At 39.0% G+C, this 24,611-nt stretch overlaps 2 protein-coding genes and 1 long non-coding RNA gene across 3 annotated transcripts; 2 read left to right on the top strand and 1 right to left on the bottom strand.

Annotated features, from left to right (window-relative positions):
- Positions 1-243: 243 nt before the first annotated feature.
- Positions 244-10,411, top strand: smg8 (SMG8 nonsense mediated mRNA decay factor). Its single transcript, XM_026182615.2, has 5 exons — positions 244-4,248; positions 5,430-6,327; positions 6,475-6,620; positions 7,039-7,920; positions 9,219-10,411. Exons 1-5 carry the CDS (start codon positions 3,625-3,627, stop codon positions 9,429-9,431), a joined length of 2,763 nt encoding a protein of 920 aa, XP_026038400.2. The 5' UTR covers positions 244-3,624; the 3' UTR covers positions 9,432-10,411.
- LOC145431579 (uncharacterized) lies at positions 10,090-14,946 on the bottom strand. The gene is made up of 3 exons (XR_013911928.1): positions 14,703-14,946; positions 10,934-11,094; positions 10,090-10,829 (listed from the first exon to the last, which is right to left on the bottom strand). It is a non-coding gene; the product is annotated as an uncharacterized LOC145431579 (long non-coding RNA).
- Positions 14,791-23,294, top strand: kcnj15 (potassium inwardly rectifying channel subfamily J member 15). The gene is made up of 2 exons (XM_026182612.2): positions 14,791-14,964; positions 18,128-23,294. The coding sequence occupies exon 2, from the start codon at positions 18,196-18,198 to the stop codon at positions 19,216-19,218; it is 1,023 nt and encodes a 340-aa protein (XP_026038397.1). The 5' UTR covers positions 14,791-14,964; positions 18,128-18,195; the 3' UTR covers positions 19,219-23,294.
- Positions 23,295-24,611: the final 1,317 nt, after the last annotated feature.

Here is a 24,611-nt window from a genome sequence, read left to right as displayed (position 1 = left end):
TCACGATGAAGGTGATAGGTGTTTAAAGTAAACACGAGTGGAGGAAGGAATTCAGATATTTAACTCGAGTACAACAGTACTAACATATCACAGTCAGAATGGATTCACTACATATATATATATACACACACACAGAGCACTTTATTACAGCTTATACACTTTATTACAGCTTATACAGAGAACTTTATTATACTATTTAAATGTAGTAGTTTTTATGTGTTTTCATTTTGTGAGTTAGTTTTAGTGCTTTTTTTTAAATATAACTTTTTCTTAGGTTGTAGTATTCTTGCAGTATTTTTGGGAACAGTACTATGACTATGTTTCAATTTACAGAATTATTAATATATTTTGAGGAGAGCACGATGGCGTCGTCATTAGCACTCTGCACTCCGCACACAGCAAGAATGTCCTGGGGTTTGGATCCACCATCTGGCCGTGGCCTGTCTGTGTGGAGTTTCTGTGTGTGTGGGTTCTCTCCGGGTACTCCGCCTTTCTCCCACAGTCCAAAGATATGCAGTTAGTGAGGTTAGGTTAACTGGTGGTTCTAATAGGTGTGAATGTGAGTGTGACTGGTTGTCTGTCTTTCTGTGTTAGCCCTATAGACTGAAACGATATACTGTATATATCCACTTGATAAAGAAAATAGCAGGACTGATAAGAGCATGTATTTTACTAAACACTGATACCTCAAACAGGAGTTATGACTTAGTTTTTTTTATCTGGATTTGAACAAACTGTTTCAAAGTCTTAAATAACTAATACTTGTCTACTTACTTTATTTCCTTTCCCCATGAACACACATCTGGCTAAAGTCCGGAATTCCCAGATGATTTCCCTCTTAGCGATAATTTTGGATTAATTTACTTACAGAGTACATTTCCATGGAGAGAATAGCAGCTTACAGAGCTTAGGAGAAATGTTATAACGGTCAGAAGTGATGTACATGATCACAAGTTGCAGGTATAACCTCAATGTCACAGCACACCCAGCCATACACAGAACACAAGCACACACATCTCTACACAGTATATTTTGCATTTTGCAGCCTACATTAGCTTCATTCATATTCATTAAGAATTAAGGCAGTTCTGAAGGCGAAAGGGGCGTTCAAATCAATACTTGCAGAGTGTGCTTAATAAAGTGGCCATGAGTGTATATCCAGATAATTACACAGCTGTCTATTTGTCTATATATATAAAATTGATCAATTCGAGTAGAATAAAAAACAGAACATTAATGAATATGTTATTTCATCTGAAAGTGTATTTTAGGTCAATCCACTCATCATTGATAACACTTTTTTTTTTCATTGATAACACTAAAAACACATTTTTCCAAAGTAAACAAAAAACATCAAAATTTCAGTACAAGAAAAAACCTCATTGCATTTATGTGACAGCTGCTGTCGCTTAAAGATATTAACAGTTAAATGCAAAACAAAAGCAGAGCTAAAACATGAGACTTACTAAAGAAAAAACTTAGAACAAAACTTTAATGATTGTTTATGTTAACTACTTAAAATGGGCAGTTTAATTTTTTAAATTTGTATTATTATTTTTTTTACAAATTAAAATTTCAGTCTCACATCATTCTTACGGTTTATATTTTGACAGTATGGTTTTGCTTTACTTTTATTTTTTTTATTTATTTATTTTTACATCTGAATTAATATTTATGTCAATTAAGGTTATTCTAATTAACTAAAACTAAAAAAATAACACTAAAACCACGTATGAAAATAAAAAACACACGCAAAGAAAACTGTTTAGTTAATGGAAAATAGTAATTAATTTGAAAAAGAAATTAGAAAAAAGGAAACAAAAACAACTGAAAGCACATCTTGTTATTATCAAAATAACTCAAATTAAATTAAAATTTTTTTTTTTTTAATTTAGTCTTTGGTCACTAACAGCACTAGGAGAGTTTGCGGTGAATGTTTAATAAGACTGGGATGTCTATTTTCTATTTAACTTCTTAAGTCTTAGGATCCCACAAAGAGCATCCGTACAATGATAAAGAAAACCTAAACTACTGAAAAACTGTTGTGACGAATAAGTACGAATCAGGTGGGCTTAACATCTTAGACTTTTCTACTTTAAATAACACTTTCAAAATTAATTGGGCTAAACATTTTCTTAAAAACCCTACCTCTATCTGGAACTTTATACCATATCATATTTTCTCTTGTTTTGGTGGCTTTAATTTTATTTTAAATTGTAATTACAATGTTGAGAAACTCCCTGTAAAGCTTTCATCCTTCCATAAGCAAGTCCTCTTAGCGTGGACCCTCATTTATAAACACAACTTCTCACCTCACAAATACCTTATCTGGAACAACAGAGATATTTTATATAAAAATAAATCACTTTTCCTGGTCCAAAATGGGATCCTATTGGTGGCTCAGCTGGTTAACAAAGAGGGACAACTACTTACTTACAACGACTTTATTGCACTATATAATTTTCCAATCAGTGTTCAGGAATTCTCAATGGTGCTTGGTGCCATACCGTCAGGGACTTTAATGTTATATAAAAACACTGACAGCTCAATATCTACCTCAGTCACTCTCCCTGATCCAGCTGAGTCACCAATAGGAAAAATCTGCTTTTCACAGGAACTTGGTAACAGCAATAAGAGAATACGTAGTTTATTCCAAGAAGATATCGTCTCTCTCCCATATATAATATCTTATTGGAACCGATATGTTCCAGATATCAAGTGGAAGACAGTCTGGATGATCCCCCATAAATATTTGATTGTAAATAAGGTGAAAGAAGTCTCATTTAAAATTCTACATAAATGTTATCCAGCCAGTCACTACATGGTAAAATTTAAAAGGGACATAATTGTACTTTCTGTGGGGATCATCCAGAAACTGTGACACATCTTTTTTGGTACTGTTCTCTTACACAGAGATTCAGGAAGGAATTTAGCAGGTTTGTTATTGTCCATATTTTAACGAAGTTTTCTTTACGATGGGAAAATGTTTTATTCTGTTTCTTTAAGTTCCCCAAGAAGTATGATAAATGTGTTTTTATGATAAATTTGTTAATACTTTTAGCTAAATTTTTTATCCATAAATGTAAGTTTACTAACAAAACACCATATTTCTGTCATTTTTTAAGGATGTGGAAATGTACATACAATCAATATCAGACCCCACCAACAAAAAGGCTCTCAAAACAATATATGTATGTGAATTGTTGCGTGTATTCTTATAATTGTTATTTTTTTCTTTTACCCCTGCCTTTTGGTGTTCATGTTCTGTTGTTTTGTATACTTCATCTGTTCGTATTATGTATACTCATTGTTTGTTAAATAAAGTAAAAAAAAACAAAACTACTGTCTTCTTCTTTCTTTAGCAGCTCCTTTTTAGTGGATCGTCTTCCTCCTGGTATGCTCCCATCCTAGGACAATAGCTGAAACCGAACAAATAAAATAAAATAAAATAAAATAAAATAAAATAAACCCACAATTTAATAACTCTGTGACACAAACTGTGGTTTAAATTGGGAAGAGGAACGTTGAAGCTAATGCTGCACTGACTCGGACATTTTAGTACAAGGAACCGGAAATGATAGGGGAAAAGAGTCCGGGGTTGTTTTCATTCCCCTGGTTTTCAACATGAAGGAAGCAAACATGGCTCGTCCCGTCAGTGTGGGGGATCTACTACAAGCGGAGCTCTTAGAGGACGCTGCTTACCGGGAAGAGGGGCTGTGTGTGGTCGGTATTTTCGGTAAAAGCAACATGCAGCCCGGCGCGCTGAAGGAATCTCTGATCAACACACTGGCGGACAAACACCTTTTCTTGATGTTCGGCGGACCGGAGGACGGCGGCACGCCTAGCAGCCACATCCAGGCTTTTTACGACCAGGAGAACCGGGTGCTGTACCTCCTGCTCTCCTCCGTCTGCGACAGCCGACAGCTACTGCGAGCCTGCCTGTCTCTGGACACCGGGAACGGACACTCGGACGCCCACGACTTCTGGAAGGGCCTGGAGCGGCAGCACTGCCTCCACCTGCTCTACATGTTCTCCGTGTGTCACGTCCTGTTGCTCGTCCACCCCAACCAGACCTTCGACGTGACCTACGACCGGCTCTTCCGAGCTCTGGACGCTCTGCGGCAGAAGGTTCTGCCTCTGATCCGGGCTGCCATCAAAGACTCCCCGGTATCTAAAGAGTGGAAGCTGAACTGCCGGCCCTGCCCTCCACGGCTCCTCTTCGTCTTCCAGATGAACGTCACTCTGAAGGTCTGCTCTCTAACAAGTCCTTATTCGCTCTCATTCATATATGCACTTTATATTAAAACTGAAATATTGATATGTTTTAGTATAGTTACAGTGCTTTGAAAAAATCGTTTCCCCTTTCCTGATTTCTTTGGGGGTGGTTTTGGCATATTTGTCACACTTACATGCTTCAGATCATTTAAAAAATGAACATTAGATAAAGATAACCCGAGTTGACACAAAATGCCGTTTTAAAGTTATGATTTCATTTATAAGGGGGGAAAAAGTTATCCAAACCTACATAGGCCTTGTGTGATAAAGGAATTGCTCCCTAAACCTAATAACTAATGTGCAAACCTTTGCAGCAAGAACGGCAATCAAGCATTTATGATAACTGGCAATGAGTCTTTAATTGTTTTCATTGTTCAGCAGTGTTTTTCTCCTTTGAAGCCCTCCATGAATGCTATTTTTGCCCAGTCTCTTTCCTACTGTTGAATCATTAACTCTGACCTTAAATGAGGTAAGTGAGGCCTGCAGTTATTTAGTTGTTGTTCTGGGTTCTTTTGGGACCTGCTGGAAGATTCATTGATGTGTTCTTGGATTCATTTTGGTAGATTCAACACGCCTGGGAAGTCCACCCAGGACTCCCAAAGCCTTAACTCTTTTCAGACAGATAGCCGTCAATGACTTTGTTTCTCAGCTGTTTCTTTAGATTTTGGCATAACATGTTGCTTTTTGAGATCTTTTAGCCTGCTTATTTTTTTGTCAGACAGGTTCTGGTCTGGCAGTAATTCAGCCTGAGTGTGGCTGAAAATGTGGCTAATTGCAGTTAATTAATGAGTCAACAAGGGACAATTACTTTTCCCTTAATAACTGAAATCATGATTTAAGAACTGCATTTTGTCTTTACTTGAGTTATCTAATGACCAATTATAAAACCATTTGTTTGATCTGAAACATTTCAGTGTGACAAACATGCAAAAAACAGAAAATCAGGTCAATATGTTTTGATGGAACTGTTTTATTTTTTCTTTTAACACAGAATCTGGACTTTAAGTAAAATAATGACAGTTCAGTCCATAGGAAATTTTGCAAAAATATTTCAGAAACTGTCAAATCTTTCTTTAATAAATGGTCACGCCATATAAGAACTCAGGGTAGCCATATGAATACAAATGATGTTGTCTTTGTTTGTTATTCTAAAGGTTTCTGCAAACGGCTTAGAGTCAAATCCTGACAAACCAAAGAAGCACTCCCCCAGGCGGAGGCTTCAACACGCCTTGGAAGACCAGATTTATCGCATCTTCCGTAAAAGCCGAGTTCTCACCAACCAGAGTAGCAACTGCTTGTTCACGGTGCCCGCCAACCAAGCATTTGTGTACGTGATCCCAGCACTAGATGAGGACCCCTTAGGTGCATTACTCGGTCAGCTGCGGTCCAACTGCATGTTGTCTGAGCAGGACTCCTCCGTGCCCGTGTCGGGGCCGAGGCGCTATCAGCAGATGCGGCATTCAGCTCGGCACCCCAGCAGCAGCAGAGACTCAGGCAGCATATCGATAGGCAGTCAGCTGGTGGACTGCAGCTTAAAGGAATTCCTCTGGCAGCATGTCGACCTGGTGCTCACCAAAAAAGGTTTTGATGACAGCGTCGGCCGCAACCCGCAGCCTTCGCACTTTGAGCTGCCGACCTACACCAAATGGGTCCAGGTCGCCTCCAGACTCCACCAAGTCCTCATCAAAAACACAGATGAAGAAATGGCTGAGCTAGCCACAAAAGTGCAAAGCCAGGTGAAGGTTTTGGAGGGTTTTCTTGACGCTGACACAAAGTTCTCTGAGAACAGGTGCCAAAAAGCGCTGCCTCTGGCTCACAGCGCCTACCAGTCCAACCTCCCCCATAACTACACCACCACGGTCCATAAAAACCAGTTGGCTCACGCTCTGCGGGTGTACAGCCAGCACGCTCGAGGAGTGGCTTTCCAACGCTACGCTTTACAGCTTCACGAGGACTGCTACAACTTTTGGAGCAACGGACACCAGCTGTGTGAGGAGCGAAGTCTGACTGACCAGCACTGTGTTCACAAGTTCCACCTGCTGCCTCAGCCAGGTGAGCGCACCATCTTCCTCTGCACAAGTTTGAGGAGGGCCCCTTTAATGCAATTTTTTTCATTGACTATTTCACATAATTGTCGTAGCTCTAACACTGAAATAAAATAAAAGCCAAAAGTGTGAAATCTGACACTTAATTCCACAGGAGAGAAGCCTGACATGGATCACAACCCACCAATCATGAATCACAACAGTAGAGGGCGCTCCACCAGCTCCTGTAACTGTGGACGGAAGCAAGCTCCCCGTGAGGATCCTTTTGACATCCAGGCAGCAAATTACGACTTCTACCAGGTCAGGATTTACTCCACATGGGTCCTGCTGAGGACCACAGAGGGGCACAGGCTCTCTGCTCTGTCAGTATTTCTACATACAGCTGTGAAAGACTCAGTCAGACACAAAATTTTGAGGGAAATGTCTCACTCTGTAGCTGATAACAGCTCCTTTATCAGCTCAGGTAGTACGCTGTGCGCTTTTAGAGATTTTCTTATTGAAAATTGTCAAAAATGCCTCTAAGAGCCACGAGAGTGAAGCAAAAACAGAAATGTCATCCGGTTGCAGATTTATGGTTCTTCGCTACGAGATTATCCCTCCACATTGTTCAGTTTTCTCGTGTCATTATAAAAACACTGTGTTTTTAAATTGTATATCTAAAACACAACATCTAATCACTCACAAGTATTTGCTTGTTAACTGTCTTTTTCCTGAGTAGATGCTGGAGGAGAAATGCTGTGGGAAGCTGGAGAGGATTGAGTTTCCAGTGTTCCAGCCCAGCACTCCTGACCCGGCCCCGGCAAACCAGGCTCAGAGAAACCCCTGTGAGGCTTCAGGATCGGGTGATGCAGAGAGGTTGAAGGAGCCCAGCACTGCCCAGAGCCACACGCCTGGAGACACCAGCCTTAGCCTCGCTCTTAGTCTAGGCCAGTCTACAGACAGCCTGGGGCCCTACGGGGACGGAGACGGAGCCGAAACACAAGTCCAGCAAAAGAGGCCGAGCCTTGTTGACCGGCAGCCTTCCACTGTGGAGTACCTTCCTGGAATGATGCACTCTGGCTGCCCTAAAGGTCTCCTCCCTAAATTCTCCAGCTGGTCACTGGTGAAACTTGGCCCAGCAAAGTCGTATAACTGCCACACGGGCCTGGAGCAGCCAGGTTTCCTCCCTGGCTCCTCATTCCTCTTGCCGTGGGACTTGGTGATTCGCTCCCGATCGGAGGAAGATACAGGACTAACGGAGCCTTTGGACGGAGGCACGTCCTCGTGGCCAGTGCCCAACAAGACCCTTGTGGGAAAGCGAGGCAGCACCGGTGGGCTCGGTAGGAGTCGCAGGAGGGAAGACATGGCTCGCATCTTCGTGGGGTTCGAGTATGAAGACGGCAGGGGGAGACGCTTCATCAGCTGCGGGCCTGATAAAGTAGTGAAGGTGCTGGGGCCGGGGGGTGCTAAAGATCCTGCCACCAGGGTGCTAAACACCGACATGCCGCTGCACATCCCTTCTCCCTCCCAGGGCCGTGGCCTGAAGCCCCACTTCGCCCAGTTGACTCGCCTTTTTGTTGTAGTGCCTGACGCCCCGCTGGAGGTGACCCTCAACCCACAGGTAAGCAGCAGGAGGAGACTCCAAGTCATCTCCAAACAGGGGTGCACCTGATGATGATTTAATGGACTCTTATCTACTGTTTATTTTCTCAGATGTTTTTCAGCGACTTAAACAAAAACTCTTTTAAAAAGGGGGATTCATTTTCTGTCTGTTTTCAGTGAGTCAGCTAATTCTTTCAGCAATATGTCCATGATCACTATGTCTGGGACTCTGTAAAAGCTAAAGTTACAGTTCAAAGCTAAACTTTTAATCTTTTTTTTCCCCGCCTGGAAAAGGTTGGAGTGTGCAATCTAAGTCGGGGACAAATTGCCACGAAAAGTGGAGGAGTTTAGGTGTCTCAGGGTCTTATTCCCAAATGAGTGAAGCATTAGATTGACAGACGGATTGGAGCTCTGCCGGTCCGTTGTAGTCTAGAGAGAGCTGAGTGTAACCTATAGTTGCGAGCGCTGGGTAGAGACAGAAAAAATGAGGTCGCAGATACAAGGCGTGGAAATGAGTTTCCTTTGAAGGGTGACTGGGGTTTCCCTTAAAGACCCAAACCAAGCAAGAACCTATTGCACTGTTCAGTTCATTGTTCAACAACAGGAATGTATCACAAAATGTGCAAAGAAAAGGTTAAGATATCTGCAGCATGTCACTATTTAGGCAGGTATGAAAACTAAAATGAGCATGTCACAGTTTTAACAAAGACAAACCTTCAGACTTGGCTGTAGTTGCAGATTCTGTTGCCCTTTAACACATATATGGTGCATATATATAACAAAGAGGAGTGAAATCTGCCAAATGATTAATAAAGGCAACTCAAGCTGCTCTGCATCATACACTAAATTGCCTCATCCATCCATCCTGCTCTTATCTGAGGTCAGGCTGCAGGTCATTCCAGGCATCCTCAGCTGTACTTTCCACTTTCTTCTGGGTGATCCTAGGCTTTCCCGGCCAAGATCTTAGTAAGTTCTGGGTCTGCATCAGGGTTTCCTCCCAGTTAGGAGGCATCCTAAGCAGATGCCTAAACCACCTCAGCTGGTTTCTTTTGACACAGCTCTACTCCAAGCCCAGACACTCAAGTGAATAAACAACTTTACTCTTTTGGTCACTACATGCCTCATTCTTGACCAAAAAAGCAGCAAAATTTCCCATCTCTCCATTGCTGCCTCCTGTTTGAACCTCTCCACTACCCCAGTATCCACCTGTAACCTGTCAAAGTGACAATCTTGAAGCCTAGATTTTCAGTTGTGTGGCTAAATTATTAGGGTTCAGCACTGAATAACATCGTCTTTTGTCCTCTGCTGTGATTTCAGGTACAGCCAGGCCCTCCTCCCTGTCCGATCTTCCACCCAGAGCAGACTGAAATATCGTTGCCATCTGATGGCCTTTGGGTGCTGCGGTTTCCTTATTCCTACGCCACAGAACGTGGTCCCTGTTACCCCCCCAAAGAGAACCAGCCCCTCAACAACTACAAGGTGCTGCGAGGCATCCTGAAAGCCACCACCGCCACCTCTCCACAACAATAACCCTTAAGGTTTTATTCAAGACTCCACCTTCGCAGACCCTCCCAGTGTTGTTTCTGTACATTCTGTATATTTGCAGACACTGCAAATATTTCCTTTTTTGTTGACATCTTTTACTCTGGATTTCAATGAAATGACATGCGGGCGTGCATGGTCTCCACAGATAAGCATTTGCACACATGCTCTGGTGTATGTGAGACCGTATTAGCTGCTCTCTAAACCATGTTTAGTGTCAAATCCATTCATGCAATACTGTGTTGCATTTACCTCTCCCAGTGCAGACGCAAATGCTGGTGTGGTCGAATGTTTCCTCACCAAAACCACAGAGAAAGTTTGTGTTGAAGTGGGCTATTTCCCAAGTGTGAAAAATAATTTGATCTGTCTCAAGTGAATATGTGACAACAGCTTTGTACACCTACAGATTTGGACCACTGGTTCTCAGACTGTGAGGCACATTTAAGCACAGAAAAAAAAGCCTTTAAATTAAGACTTGGATTATTTTATATTTTTATCAGTAAATAAAAATTGCAAAATGTGATTTAAAATAACTTATTTTCACTTTTTTTTTGCTCCCCAGAAGACAGATCAATGTTGCAGTGACATTAATCTTCACATTTCAAGCTTGAGCACAATAATAGCACCAGGAAAAACTTCCTTCAAAGTTAACATGAGGGGGCGTGGATCCTGTGGTAGCTGTTTGCAGCTAAGCTAAGCTAAATTTCCAGTACCAGCATCCCTGCACATTCACGCTGGCAGGCTTTAATAATGATGTAAATTTTCCTGTCACTGGTCAAACAGTGAAGCTCTCATTAGAGCAGAGACTAGAGTCGACTGTGTACGTCTGAACTTGTGTTTCTTTTGTTTCAGTTTGTAAAGATATCACAACACACACTATTGCTCACAAACAAAGATTTAATACACTCGAACTAAACCGAAAGACGTTTTTTGTTTTTTCTGTGTAAATAAAAGCGACTCGGACATTCTGTTTCATGTTATTGGAGGTGATTTTTTTTCCTCAGTGTTGTAGATGTCAAGAAAGCAAGTGCAAAAAAAAAATCCTCAGTTACACTTTGAGAAGTATTAATTTCCTCTTTTGATGTCAAAACAGAACTTCTTGAGTCACCTGTAACTTCTTTACAATTCACCAGGAAAATAGGTGAAAACATTCTAAAGGAATTAAATAAGGTAAAACAGAATCTGTCTAAATTCTAAGATTGAACGTCAGTGTTTGTAATGACCACATTTATTCTTCAACACAGCCTGAACTTTCTTAGGGAAGCTTTCCTGTAATTCCTTTAAGCAGTCTTCAGGAATAGTTCTCCAGGCTTCTTGAAGGACATTCAAAGCTCTTCTTTGAATTTTGGCTGCCTTTTGTTGGCTTCTCCAGCCCCCCTGGCGACCCTGAAAAGGATAAGCAGAAGAGAATAAATGGATGAACGGATTCATCACTCCATCAGAGCTGTTGCTGCTGATTTTCAGTCCAGCTCTTGTGTAAATTCGCATACCTCAGACTTTCCCTGTTTCCCTTTCTTAAGAATGGCTTCTTGACAGCCACCCTTCCACTGAGACCATTTCTGATGAGGCTTCAGTGAACAGTTGATGGATCAGCTAAAGGGCCAGGTGCATCTCTCAGGTCCTGTGTGAGGTCTTTGTTGGATTCTTTTTCCTGTTTCAAAAGAACACGACTTTCAGACACTGTTCATTTTAAGCTTGCCACTTCTTTTTTTGGTCCTCCACTTTTCCCATTTCTTCAAATTCTTTAAGGACACAGTGCACACCGTGCCGAGATATGGAACATTTTAACGCTTTCCCTCATAAAAATGACACTTGACAACCTCAGTATTATGTCAAAGGGAAGTGCATTAGATCACAATATTAGAATAGTTTCTGGGTTTTTACAATGTTAGCTGCATAGGCAGAGACCACCCTCACTAACTTCTGATACTTCATTTTGTTTTATAAGCAGGTCTGAAATATAACAGAAACCTGACAGAAAGCTCAGAAAGGAGCTTCAAAGATGACTCCTAGCTGGCTTTCAAGGGGTAAAGAGTATTAAATTGATGAGAAAGGCTGTCTCCACGGAAGCAAAATATAAAGAAATTAGACTTTTGCACACTACTGATATGATAGATCATGTCAGGAATACCACTAAGACTAACATCTTTAGAAGAGAAGCTTAATTTTCCAGGTAGGTTGTGTTTGGTTTCATGAATAGCAGTACACTTTACGTCCACTAGGTGGAGCTGGATTCTTTGGGACATATTTTCACTTAACTGTAGGTTCCCACACATTAAAAAAAAGCGACTTGGACAATTTATGTGCTTCATCTTACAGAAGAATTTAGGACGTCAAATCCATAATTTTCTTCAATATACGTTTCTTTATACTTTTAACTATGTTTTTTTCCACACAATTCAAACTTTACAAAAAGAAAACACGATGTGCTTATAAAACAGAGACAGCACACTAGTATAATCAGACCACTCGGCTTCACAAAAATCAGTGCATAGTTTGTGTCCTTCAACACATTTTATATGTTTGTGAGTTGGTAGTTGTCAGAATGCCTTTTAAATGTTTCAAGTGGTTTAATTTAAATCACTCCCAGACACTCGGACAAAAGTACGAAAACAGGTTTGTTAATTAGTACTTAGAATTTTCTTTTTTCTTTTCCCAGTAATCATCACACAACCTCTGAAAATGATCTCATGGCCCTTTAGGGCATCATGCTGTAGTCTGGTGGACACAGAAGTAGCAGTAAAAAAAAGCTTCTTAAAGACAGTTTTACATGTGTTTCTGACAATATTTCTGTATTTAAACTTCACAGAAAGAATGCAGATGCATGCAGATGACAGGTTAAAAACAGTAGTTTTCTTTGTGTGTGGGAATCTCATCTGCATTTGAACACACTTTGATTCTCAGATTTTCTCTTGGATAACAGAGAACCAGGAAGTTAATGGGCGATCTAGCTCACACACATAACCTTCAGGAATGTGCACACTAACAGGGAGGTTAATAATAAAGCCAAAGACGCTGATTCAAGGTCATAAAGACTCAAGGGAACACTCAAATCTGACCACTTCAGTTCAGTTAAATTTTACATTCACTGACACATTAACAGATTTTTACATTTCAAGTGACTCTTAAATTTTTTTGCTACTTTTAACAGTACCTTTTAAACTCATCTCACTGATAACACATCAATTGAAACTAAACACAATTTTACTTTTTCTCTCTTTAACCGACACCTAACAACCTTTCAGGACTTTCTCTGTCCTTCTGCTGTCTCACTTTTTAACTCACACTTCACCTGCTTGAATTTTGATTGGCTATTAGGTCATAACAAAGTCAGTCACCTGAACTTTTCTTTTGATGCAGAGTCAGGCCTGTGAGTATTTTGCTTTTGATTCATGTCATGCCTAAACAGCAGAAGTCTGGTTTCCTTTAGCTCAGTTAACCAGACTAGTGATGTGGTCCCTCAATCCTAAAACTTAAAGAAGCATCCACAGTTTTTCTGATGTCTTCTCCTTTTTCCATATGAGTATGAGAACAGTTGGTCCATCACAGCTGGTCGAATTTAGTGGAAGTGAAGAATATTTCCAAAGCATTTTGATCCATCAAAACAAGACTTGGTACGTGGAGCACATAGACTGTATATAAAAGATAGAAGTGTACGTGGCAGTGCCTTGAAACTGCATTCTTTCTGATGGCCAGCAGGGGGCAACTCCTCTGCTCACAAAAGGGCATCAAGTTGTATCCAAGTCTATAGATTCCTTTGACTCTCTTACTCTGTGACCTCATTAAACTCAAATGCGATGAGTTTATGATCTTAATCATTAGTTTCAGGTCCTTATTGAGTACAGTATGATGGTTTTTTAGTAAATTATTATGAAAACGTCATAATTTACTACAAAAACGCTCAGCTTGAATGCTTTACTGTGCTTTATCAGTGCGTGACGTGACAGATGCCATCTTTTGTACACAGTCTATGGCATGAAGTCTGGCTCCCATTTATTGAGAAATATAAAATAAATAGATAAATAACTGACCATGAGGATGTGCTACAATGAATAAAATGCCACTATGGCATACTAATTGAAGCTATCGCAGTATGTTTACCTTTAGAAGGATTTAAATTTTTTGAGGGTCAAAAACATTTTTATACAGATTTTTTATAAATTGTATGAAAACGATTTTTGCATCCATATGTTGACATTTCAGATTATGGTTTCAATTTTGAGTCTTTTTTTTTTCAGAACTTTAAGTTGTATATCAGTTGTATTTATGTCAGACATTTGATCAGGAATTGCAGCTAGATGCTGAGACATCCAACATTTACTTTCCATAACCACTGACAGTGTGAGGTGTTCTGCAGTAAACTGGACAAACCAACATAACTGACTCCGAGGCATCAGCATTGCACTTTTTAAAAGTGTGTTTTCTAAAATGTCTTTCATGCTTGATTATAAATTAAAAGTCAGTGCTGTAGTGCAGACATTAGCTCTGCTGCTTTGAATGTACTGTTATTAAAATGTGCAGCAGACACCTGACGATGAGTCACTGAAATGACTTTTATGGAAAACACAAAAAAGCCATTGTATCTGCCAAATCATTAACTAACATTACTGTTGCTGTACTTTTATTATGAGTATTATACTGTAGGAGTAACAAGCTGGAGGTCTTTTACAGTCTATAAAATTCACTTACTATTTGATTCTGTCTCAAATGGCCACCAGTGGAACTGCAGTCTAAGTCTAAAATATATAAGTTTTTATATATTTATATATAAATTTGTGAAGGGAAAAAAGTTAAAACTCATTTTTTAATGTTAGAAAATGTCCACAAGGGGGCACTGATCCATCCCAGGCTGACATGTTTAAAGGTTTACTGACTCAACAGGTGCAAACATTTGTAACAGTTGGATTTGTTTTTGTGTTGCACTACAAAGGATGCGGCATTGGGTTAATAAAGTGACAACAATGTACAACAGTTTTCGCTTTGACGAGAGTATTACTTATTTGACAGCCACTTATTATTAATTGTTTGCAGTATTTTGACATTTCTGCACTGTTTTAACACAAGCTGATTTGGTGTCAAATTTCCTTAGCACTATTTATTTTCAGTTACAGCCTGAGGGCTGGATTTAGACAGACCACCTTTTATTCGTTTTAACTGAAAATGTCCTTCAGAGAAGTTCTGCGAGCAGTAAATCTGGGTATGTGTGTAAAGCAACAACATACATAAAAGCAGCAAAACAAACTTGAATGTTGTCCTTACCTGCGGACAGGTAGAGGAGGCGGACGAGGGGGAAAGGAAAAGCCAGCCCACATTCAGATCACAGTTAACAGCCAAGCTTTGTCTCCCATTTCTGTTCTATCACTGAAAACCACTGTGCCAAAGTTCAGATCTCACAGGTGGGCACAATAGGCGAAAGAAGACACTGAACTACATGTTCTCGGGCAGCTTCATCTTGCAGATTGTGTCAGAGACAAGTGAAAGCAAATATCTGGGACTATTCAACAAGGCAAGACAAAAGGATGTGAGTAAAATACAGATTTATGAAGTAATTAATGATTATTTAAAGTTATGGCAGGTGCTCTCTGGCTTCTGTAATGGTTTACTACCAAGTTAACTTTCAACCTTGTCTAGCAGTACTCTGTAATAGCAGCATATTATTATACATCATGTGGGGTTTTAAAAAATATATGTGTATTCCATTCATTAAATGATTATTTTGTCACATTGTTGGATTGTACTCTACTGTGAATACAAATTATGCTTAACTTTCAAAGAGCATACCAGGGTTTTTACATGCTTTGCCTTATGAGACTAACTGAGTCCATTAATTAATGTAAAACTGTATATTTTTGAGGAACTGGAGTGTTTTTGTTATATTCTCCTGTATTTCACAGCTACTCTTTCATTTTTACACTTGTCATGAGACTGTTTTAAATATCTAACACTTCCTTAATGATTAATTATGTAATTTTCCCATTGAGACTGACCTCTATTCAGACTAGCTTTCAGCTTTAAAGTAGTTAAATTAAAACCAGTCTTCGCAATCTGTTTACCTTTGACTCTTAATACAACATCCATTGATAGATCTACTTCATTTATGACTTGATTAGGTTCGTCTGCTATTGTTACGTGACTTTTTCCACTTCAGTCGGCTATTCTTTTCCCTAATTTATACTTATATAGATAAAAAAATATCTTTTAGGATAAGGGTTTCAAACAATAGGACCAATCTGGCCCATTTGATGGCATTAAAACTGTGAAGGAGGGAGTAGTCTTTTGACTTTTAACTATATTTTTATAGTTTTACAGCTTTCGCTTCTGATAAAGATCATCCCCATGGCCATCCATATTGCACCAAATAAATTATATAATAGATGAAATAACAGAACACTTCCTTTTTTCTTCTTTCTTGAATTACTACAGTAAAAAAAAAAAACAGCACTGTGAATTAACAAAAACGTTGTGTTATTATTACATTCTGGACAAAAACTATGATATACTACTGACATTGCACTTCTTTTCCTTACATTAATATACTATCTCAGGGATTAGTTGTGCAGTTAAACATCTTTACACTGATACAGAGTCGCCTGGTCCAGTCAAAGTGGGCTGTATGTGGCTCACAATGAAAAAAGTTATCTTTACATTTTCTTCAGAATGAAAAAAAAAACTAGATGTGATCAATGATCCAAGTCAGTTCTTTGCCTGCAAATTATTTTTTAAGAATAAGCAAATGACTATAATTCTGTGTCTGATTCTTTTTGCCTAGAATTAGGGCTGATAACAGCTTCTTATTTGAATGCTAAATAGATAGTTAGCCTAGCGGAGAAACAGTTACCTATCTCTATCTAAACGTAAAAAAACAAACAAGAAAAAAATATTAAAATCAACACATAAGATTCTTATACAATCTGGAACATGAACTATCTATGCTATATTTACTTAGACTTGGGTAAAAAGCTGTGAGTTTCATATCTATATGCGACACATAGCCATAGCTTAGCTTAGCTGGGATTCAGGAAACTGAAAAAAGCTATCTGGTTACTATTTTACTGTTAAAAAAAGTCATTTTGATTATTAAATTAAAAATAAAAAGATAAAAGGTGATGAATTACTTAAAAGTTACATATATCTAATTATCTTATTTCTGATTAAGTTCAAATTTTAAGTTCATAAATAGAAATTTAAAGATGCGTAACTTGTATCTGAAATTTTTAATGTAATAAGTTTCTAATCCAACTTTTTTGGATAAAAGCTTGAAATAAATGGCTTCACCTTTAGCGGTTAATTATTTACATTTCATATTTGTGTTATTTTACTATAACTCCAAACATAGGCTTGCAGATCAATTTTATTTTATCTGCAGTAAAGTTAGGGTGTTAAGTAGCATGAAATTAAAATTAAAGTACCTCAATTATACTTACAAGTACTTTACCAAATGCACTTACTGGCTGTACCACAACTAGATAGTACTGAATGTGTTCCCTAACTATATCAACAGACCACAGTGAAGGGATAATTTCTTTTGGAGTTTTATGTTAGTTGATACTTAAAATATTAAATGTTTAAATCATAAATGGATATTTGTTCTTTAATCAGTTCCAGTCAAAACCTGGTGACCTGTACAGAAAGAACACTGTGTTATTTTTAGCGAAACTTAGAAGTACCGACAGAGGCCATAAACTCATTAAGAAAGTGTGTGCTAAGGCCATAAAACAACTAGAAGATAGAACCGTTCTATCATAGACTTCAATACAAGCAGACTTTACATTGGCCTCGCTTTTCAGACCTGGAAGCTATGTCAACCTTTTATATACTGTCAGTGATAACACAATTGGTAAAGTATAGCTCATAAAAAAGTATAGACATAAAATCTCAAAAGCTTTACAGTTGCTTTGATAACAACTCTGTACACCTTATTATCAAGTTCTAACACATAAGCGACCATCAGATCGCTATGATACTCCCTCTAAATCTAAATAAAACTGAACTGAAAAATTATTTCAGTTGGGTTTTGCGCCGTTCGAATTTCCTTGTGCACACTGCTGCAGCCAATGCATCTCACAAGGCACAACTTTTTACTTTGAAGGAAAACATTCTCTATTTCCAGTTTTACTACTGATCAACATCTTTTTGCAGACAAGTCGGTGTCTTACGTGCTAATTATGGGTAACTGTGGCAATCTCCTCGCAAACAAAGGAGTATTGAATATCCCTTCAGGATTTTACAGCAACCACTCTCTAGCTTGTCAGAGAGTGGTTTTGCCTAGCAACCAGGTTGCCAGAGCATCACTGAAAGGTCCAAAGGCTTGCTTGAGTGGAGCACTAATGGTGACTACCAGAATACTCTAGCAACCACTTGCTAGCTGGTTAAGGAATACACATTTTTCCCTTGTGAATGGTAGATGTTAGATGGTTGCCAACTGGTCTTTAGGCTTTTGTAACTGAGGAGTAAGACTCACCTGTTAACTCAAAGCTGTTCTAGGTGCCACTTTCATGAGGCAGATTAGGGCAAGAGGTCAAGACAACCTGGCTGCTTTAACAAGCCTTCAGGGTTTTTTTCCACATTACAGAAAATAGTATAAATAAGTAAAAGCCCTTGAATTGGTTGCCATCTCCACTGATTTGACTGGTGCTACAGCTCAAAGTGAGATATTAATTAATATCTTTTATCTCTTTTGCCAGACCTTCAATTGGCAATGCCAAACTAAAACCTCAGACGTGACCTTCAGTTTGAATTGACCCAGAGCATCATGGCTAAAGGGAATAAAGATTTCCAGCGAAGGATTGTGTCCAAGGATGGGCACAACATGGTAAGGATCGATAACGTGGAGGGCATGGTCAAGCTGTACCTGCACGACATTTGGACGACTGTGGTGGACATGAAATGGCGCTACAAACTCACCTTATTTGCCTCCACCTTTGTCATGACTTGGTTCATCTTTGGGGTCATCTTTTACTTCATTGGAATGGGCAATGGTGACTTTGAGCCAGATTTAAATTCTACCCACACTCCATGCCTGATGAACGTGGAAACGCTCACTGGAGCCTTCCTCTTCTCTCTAGAGTCACAGACCACCATTGGTTATGGTTTTCGTTACATCTCTGAAGAATGCCCTCTGGCCATCTTTACTCTGGTGGCTCAGCTTGTCATCACTGGACTGGCTGAGATCTTCGTTACCGGTGCCTTTCTGGCCAAACTAGCTAGACCCAAGAAGCGAGCAGAGACCATCAAGTTCAGCCAGGTGGCGGTGATCTGCAAGCACCAAGGAAAGCTGTGTCTGATGGTGAGGGTGGCCAACATGAGGAAGAGCCTCCTGATCCAGTGCCAGCTAACAGGAAAGCTCCTGCAACCCTACGCGACTGAGGAGGGCGAGAAGACGCAAGTCCATCAGAGCTCTGTTGATTTCAACATGTACTCCGGTGGCGAGTGCCCCTTCCTTATCCTCCCTCTCACCTTCTATCACGTCCTAGACCAGCACAGCCCGCTGGCAGGACTGACGGCAGAAAACCTCGAAACGCGTAGGTTTGAGTTGCTCATCACCCTCAATGCCACCATGGAGTCGACGGCAGCCACGTGTCAGAGACGTACCTCTTACATCCCTGACGAGATCCTGTGGGGTTATGAGTTCAAACCGGTGCTGTATAGCACCCCCAGTGGACGCTTTGTGGCAGACTTCAACTTTTTTGACAAGGTGCAAAAGAGCAGTGATCCAGACATCCACAGCGACAGTTCAGAAAAGCTGAAACTCGAGAGGGAATTCAGGGAGGAATAGAGGATCTTAATTACTGTTAATTGACCTGAGGCTCAGCCACTGTGTTAATGTCCCTTACAGCTATGACCTTTGATTTAAACACGTAAAACGTTTATTTTGAATCATATAAAAGTGATTTTTTATCTACACTTTTAAGAAGACTAGAAACCTGACATGTGTTCACTGTAAAATTCTGTTTATTCGTTTAATCATTATGATGTTTTTTTGTATTAATATTCAAGTTAAATTAATTAAATGTAGGGGAGACCGGGGATAGTTGTAACGTGGGTCAGTTGTAACACTTCCAATTTCTCCAATCAGGGCTAAGTTTCAAATGATGTGATTCATCCTGTGCATGCCCAACTCAGTTCTGCTATCACATGTGAAAAATCAGCACATTTTGTCAAACACAGACAATTTAACATGAAAAAAAGTAATTTGTATGCCAAAAAGTAAGTTTTTCTACTTTATTTCAATTTCTAATAACATCATCTGCTTTGCAGTTAAACTCATCAAATTTAAATGATGTTATTTGTATGTCTATGGGGATATATTCTGCGTAGGTCTTTAGTGCTAATGTTTTAGCCGTTGGCTGTAATGTTAGCTAGTTCGTGGCTATAGGAGTCTGGGTCAGTTGTAACAGCAACAGTCTGGGTTAGTTGTAACAATAATGCAGATGTTGCAACTTACCACACTATTACTTTAACTTATATTAAACAAGTTGGGGCAATGACATCAGCAGAGAGAGGTTCACTGGTCGCATTTGTATATGCGGTTAATGCCATTGGTAACACAATTCCTCCACTGTTTGTGTTCCCACACATACATTATGCAGACCACTGTGTCAGAGATGGACCAGTAGGAAGTACTGGTAGTGGAAATAAATCAGGATGGGTGCAAGAAACAGATTTCCTCATCTTTCTGAAGCACTTTGCAAACCACACCAAGGTAAGCCATGATAAAAAGTAATGGAATTGCGATGCTGGTGAACAACTACATTTTTTCAGCTTCATTGTTATGTTCAAAATTGGTGCAAGAGTTGTAGGTTATAATGGCCACTGAGCCAATGAGGCCAAACTCAAGGAAGACCAACCAAAATTAATGAAATATTCAGTTGCAGAAAATTCCATAACTTGTCTTTTTGGGGGGTTGGAATAAGTTCAAAAGCTAGATTTCTGCATTCTGTCACACACACACACACACACACACACACACACACACACACACACACACACACACACACACACACACACACACACACAGCTACATAAATGGATGTAAATGCATTCATGTGTTGAATAAACAAAGATTACATGTTAATGTTTTGTTAGTACCCTTTTTTCATTGTGTTACATTTTACCCCAGGATATGTTACAACTAACCCAGACTATGGGGTTAATTGTAACATTTCACTCTTCGTGTTTGAGACCATACCATGCAATGGGTAATTGTGCTGCAGAGAAAATAGCTGCACTATTTAATAGCAGAGACATGTAAATACTTTGCATTACATTTTGAATCCACTACCTTAAAAGAGCTTCAATTTACAGACAGAAATGTCAAAAATGTTACAACTATCCCCGGTCTCCCCTACCAGAATGAAGGGCTAACAGCCCTGTATGATTCTTTCATTTGGGTTTTAATAATGGGAGCAGAGATGGGCAGTAACGCGTTACAAGTAACTGTAATCTGATTATTTTTTCAAGTAATGAGTAACGTAAGGGATTACTATTGCAAAAAAGGTAATTAGATTACCATTACGTTCCCGTAAGAACGCTGCGTTACTGCGTTACTAAAACCGTGATTCTTTTGTGAGTGTCTCATGACAATGATGTAAGCAAGTGCCACGTTCCTGGCAACAGCTGTGTGCAGATCAAGAATGAATAATATAATGAGTACGGGAGAGAGTATGAGCATGCAACGTTTAAAGCGTGGAAGTACTGACCTTACTTTGAGTTTGATTCCTTAAAAAGTGACAAAAACATTAGCGTCCGCTGTTCACTGCATGGGAATAAAAAATTTTGCAGCAAAAAACCCCTTAACTTCCCAGCAAGCACCGAGTACGCTACGATGTAATGGGAAATTCACAGAGAAACTCGTGGATTCTTCCACTGACCGCTGCGGCACACCTGCACCAGAGCAAATCTCCGCCTACCCCACTCCTGCTATACAGGTGAAAATAGAGCGACTGGACCACTAGTCTTTGATTTTATTTATTTTCTGCTGTGTTTTACTTGCATCTATTTGAAAGACTGAGTGTAAACACAAAAACCTATTTTATTTTATGTGCAGGATTGTGCAGAAAATAGGTAATTAGTTACTGATTACTTTTTTCAAGTAACTTGAACAACACTGAATGGATCTCTTTATAAATGCTTTTGAAGACCTTTTTAGAATGAATAGAATGTTAAGTTATACACCGATAAAGTAAGAGTTTAGTATTTAAAGACGTGTTTTGGAGAATTATTTTATTATTAAGATTTAGATGAAGTAACTGATACTTCTTTCTGAGCTGTACTTAAATATGAAGCTAGAATAAGCCATTGCTTAGCTTAGTTGAGATGGAAAAAACAGTGCTCAAGTAGTCCTGTCAAAATATTTCTCTAAACATCACTACTAACACTTTACAGCTTGCTTTCTAATCGCTCCCAAAAAGCGAGGTGTAAAGATGTAAAATATCCCAGATTGTTCACTTGTGATTAAAACATTTCCTGCAGAGCCCCCTAAAGATCATGGCAAGAGTTTTCACTTGCAGGACTAGTGATGACACAAACAGCTCATAGTGTTTGCGCATTTCATCTGAACAACAGTAGATCCGAACAAATTTTTTAGTGGAAAACCACAAAGACTCTCATATGATAAGCTTTTTACGTAACCACCAATCGATAATTGCTTGTTTCAAGTTTTATTTTTAAAATTGTTGTTACACATAACAGATGTTTTTAAAATTCAGAAGACATTTACAACTCTGTTTAGAAATTTTGCAAGCATTGAGAAATAGTTCCACAAAACAGTAGTTACTGAATATAGCTCGTGTTCTATGAATGTAGGCCCTCCTAACAGGCTTTCAGCACTGGGCTGATCAGACCTTCCTGTGAGACCAGATACAATGAAAGTGACTGAGCTGGATATTAGTGCCACAATTTAGACTGATCCACTCATTCTAAGCATACCAGGCAAAGATACATAGAATAAAGCAGAGATTTTCAAAGTGTGGTCCTAGTGGCCTGTGAAGGTACTACATGTAGCCGTGCAAGAAATTAAAAAAATAATAAAAAATTAAACCAATATGATACCAAAGAAAAATTTACTTTTATATTCAGGGCAGGGTGACCCCCAGATTTTCTGATTTTAAAATGGCTCAAATAAAGGGATGTAAGTGAGTGTGAATCTGGCTTGTAGTATAAAAATGAGTTGAGTGGTGTATCAATACTAGTCTGTTTACCACAGTAAATGTGCCTGCTTTGGTACAAATCTTTGAATCCTACTGCTGTGCACCATCTCTCTCGCTGACACCTGCTGCAGAATTGTATTTATATCATTATGGTGACACATCAGTTTAAGTTATTATTGGCTCAAAAACATAAATATGGGCTCTACAGTGTATCTGGCACTATAGTGCCACATGTATTTAAACACAGCAGTAGGTGAAGAAGAATTAGTCCTAAATGCTTCATGTAACGTTTCAGTTTCCATAATATCTGCAGGGTTTCGATGTTGTGGCCGTCAATACATAACTGGATTAGACAAACACCACCAAAATAAATTTCAAAGAAAACTTGCTGTGATCTTTAGTCGGCGCTATGATTTCTTCTTTAAATAAGGAGTTCCTCTGCAGCTTGAGTAATATTGCACCTGCCAGAGGATATTTCTACATATGTTTGAATCATCAGAAAAATGTTAAAGCTTATTACACATTTACAGTTGTTAGTGTATTCGTATGACTAATGTTGATTGTGTTATTCTTGGAAAAAAACAAATGTTACCTTTAGTTGTTGTGTTTTAGACATAAATATCATTATGGTATCATAATAATAAATCAGGGATTGTGATACAGGGGTATGTTATGTAAAAAGTAATAAAAACGAATCCCTTTTGTTAGTGTGTTTCTTTTTAGCTAAAAACAAAGTGTTGTGTTTAAATCATCCACTGCTTTCACCTCCCCCCAGCCGCTGTCCTCCCCCATGGTGGAATAGTGGAAAGTATATTTACTCATTCAGTATACACAACAGTTAATTTGACTAGTTGTTATATACAAGTAGTTATATATAATGAATGGAGAAAATGCTTCTTCTTTTTTTTAACGTCAGGGCATCTGTATAATAATAAATGAATGTGGGAGTTCTCTATAAAAAAATACTTGCAAGCAAATTTGCATAGCGACAACTTCTTCATTGTAAAGAAAGTAGCACTGTAACTGAAAGATGAAGGGCTAAAGCCTTTCAAAGGACGAATGAGGCTCAGCCTGCACACAGTTGTCTTTAGCTGTCAGCCTTGTGTTGTGGCAACACTGTGGAGCAGCCACTGAAGTTGAGATGGCTGGTGGCGTTTGTGTCTGGTCCAAACAATATGGTCCAAAGTAACTAATATTTACTGTAACAGACAAAGCAGTAACATGTCAGCAGAATTTTTCTTTCAGCTTGAAAAGCATTAAAGCTGCACTCAAGATGTCAAATAATGTGAGAACCACCGGTGAGATATTCTGGAGGTAACTCACAACCCCTGATGCAACATCCCTTCACATGAAATAAATGTTGAAGCCTGTGTTTGCAATGCACACACAGGCTCAATGTGAGCTGATTTGAAATGAAAGTTGAAAATATAATGAGCCACACACTAAAACACAAAAGCCCCTGTTAAAGGATTTTATTTGCTGTGACATCTTGTGTGATGTTTTCTGCCTATAATCTGAGATGTTACAAGTATCCAGTTCCAGCTCCAGTAAGCAAAGAGGGACTTTATTTTCATTTTTATTAAAATTAAGGGTTTATTCACTTTTATTTTCTTAAAGAAAAGCAGTTTTTTTGTCATGAGGTCTAGTTCCTGCCTTTTCTTCTTTTTCTTAACCTTTTTGCTTTTAGTTTTCCCAGGACTCACTTGAGAGATTATATCTTTCAGCTTGCAGTGCTCCACAGGATAAGCCGGAGGAAGTGACTGGGTAGAGGAAAGTCTGTGCTTCTCTGCTTAGGCTGCTGCCCTTGCAACCTGGCCCCAGATAAGCGCAAGAAGATGGATGTTTGTGGTATAAAAGGGGATTTATATAAAACAAATAAAACGTGTAACCTCATTCAGAATTACATAACTTTGAGATTTGAGAGATATTAAATTTTCAATAACGGACTTTAATTGTTTGGTTTGTACAGAATATTGACAATATCCGCACAATAACACCTGTTACAAGTGCATCAAATCAA

This window comes from Astatotilapia calliptera, chromosome 10 (genome assembly GCF_964374335.1).
Source record: "Astatotilapia calliptera chromosome 10, fAstCal68.1, whole genome shotgun sequence".
NCBI classification, from domain to species: Eukaryota; Metazoa; Chordata; class Actinopteri; order Cichliformes; family Cichlidae; genus Astatotilapia; species Astatotilapia calliptera.
This window is presented reverse-complemented; position numbering and strand designations above follow the sequence as displayed.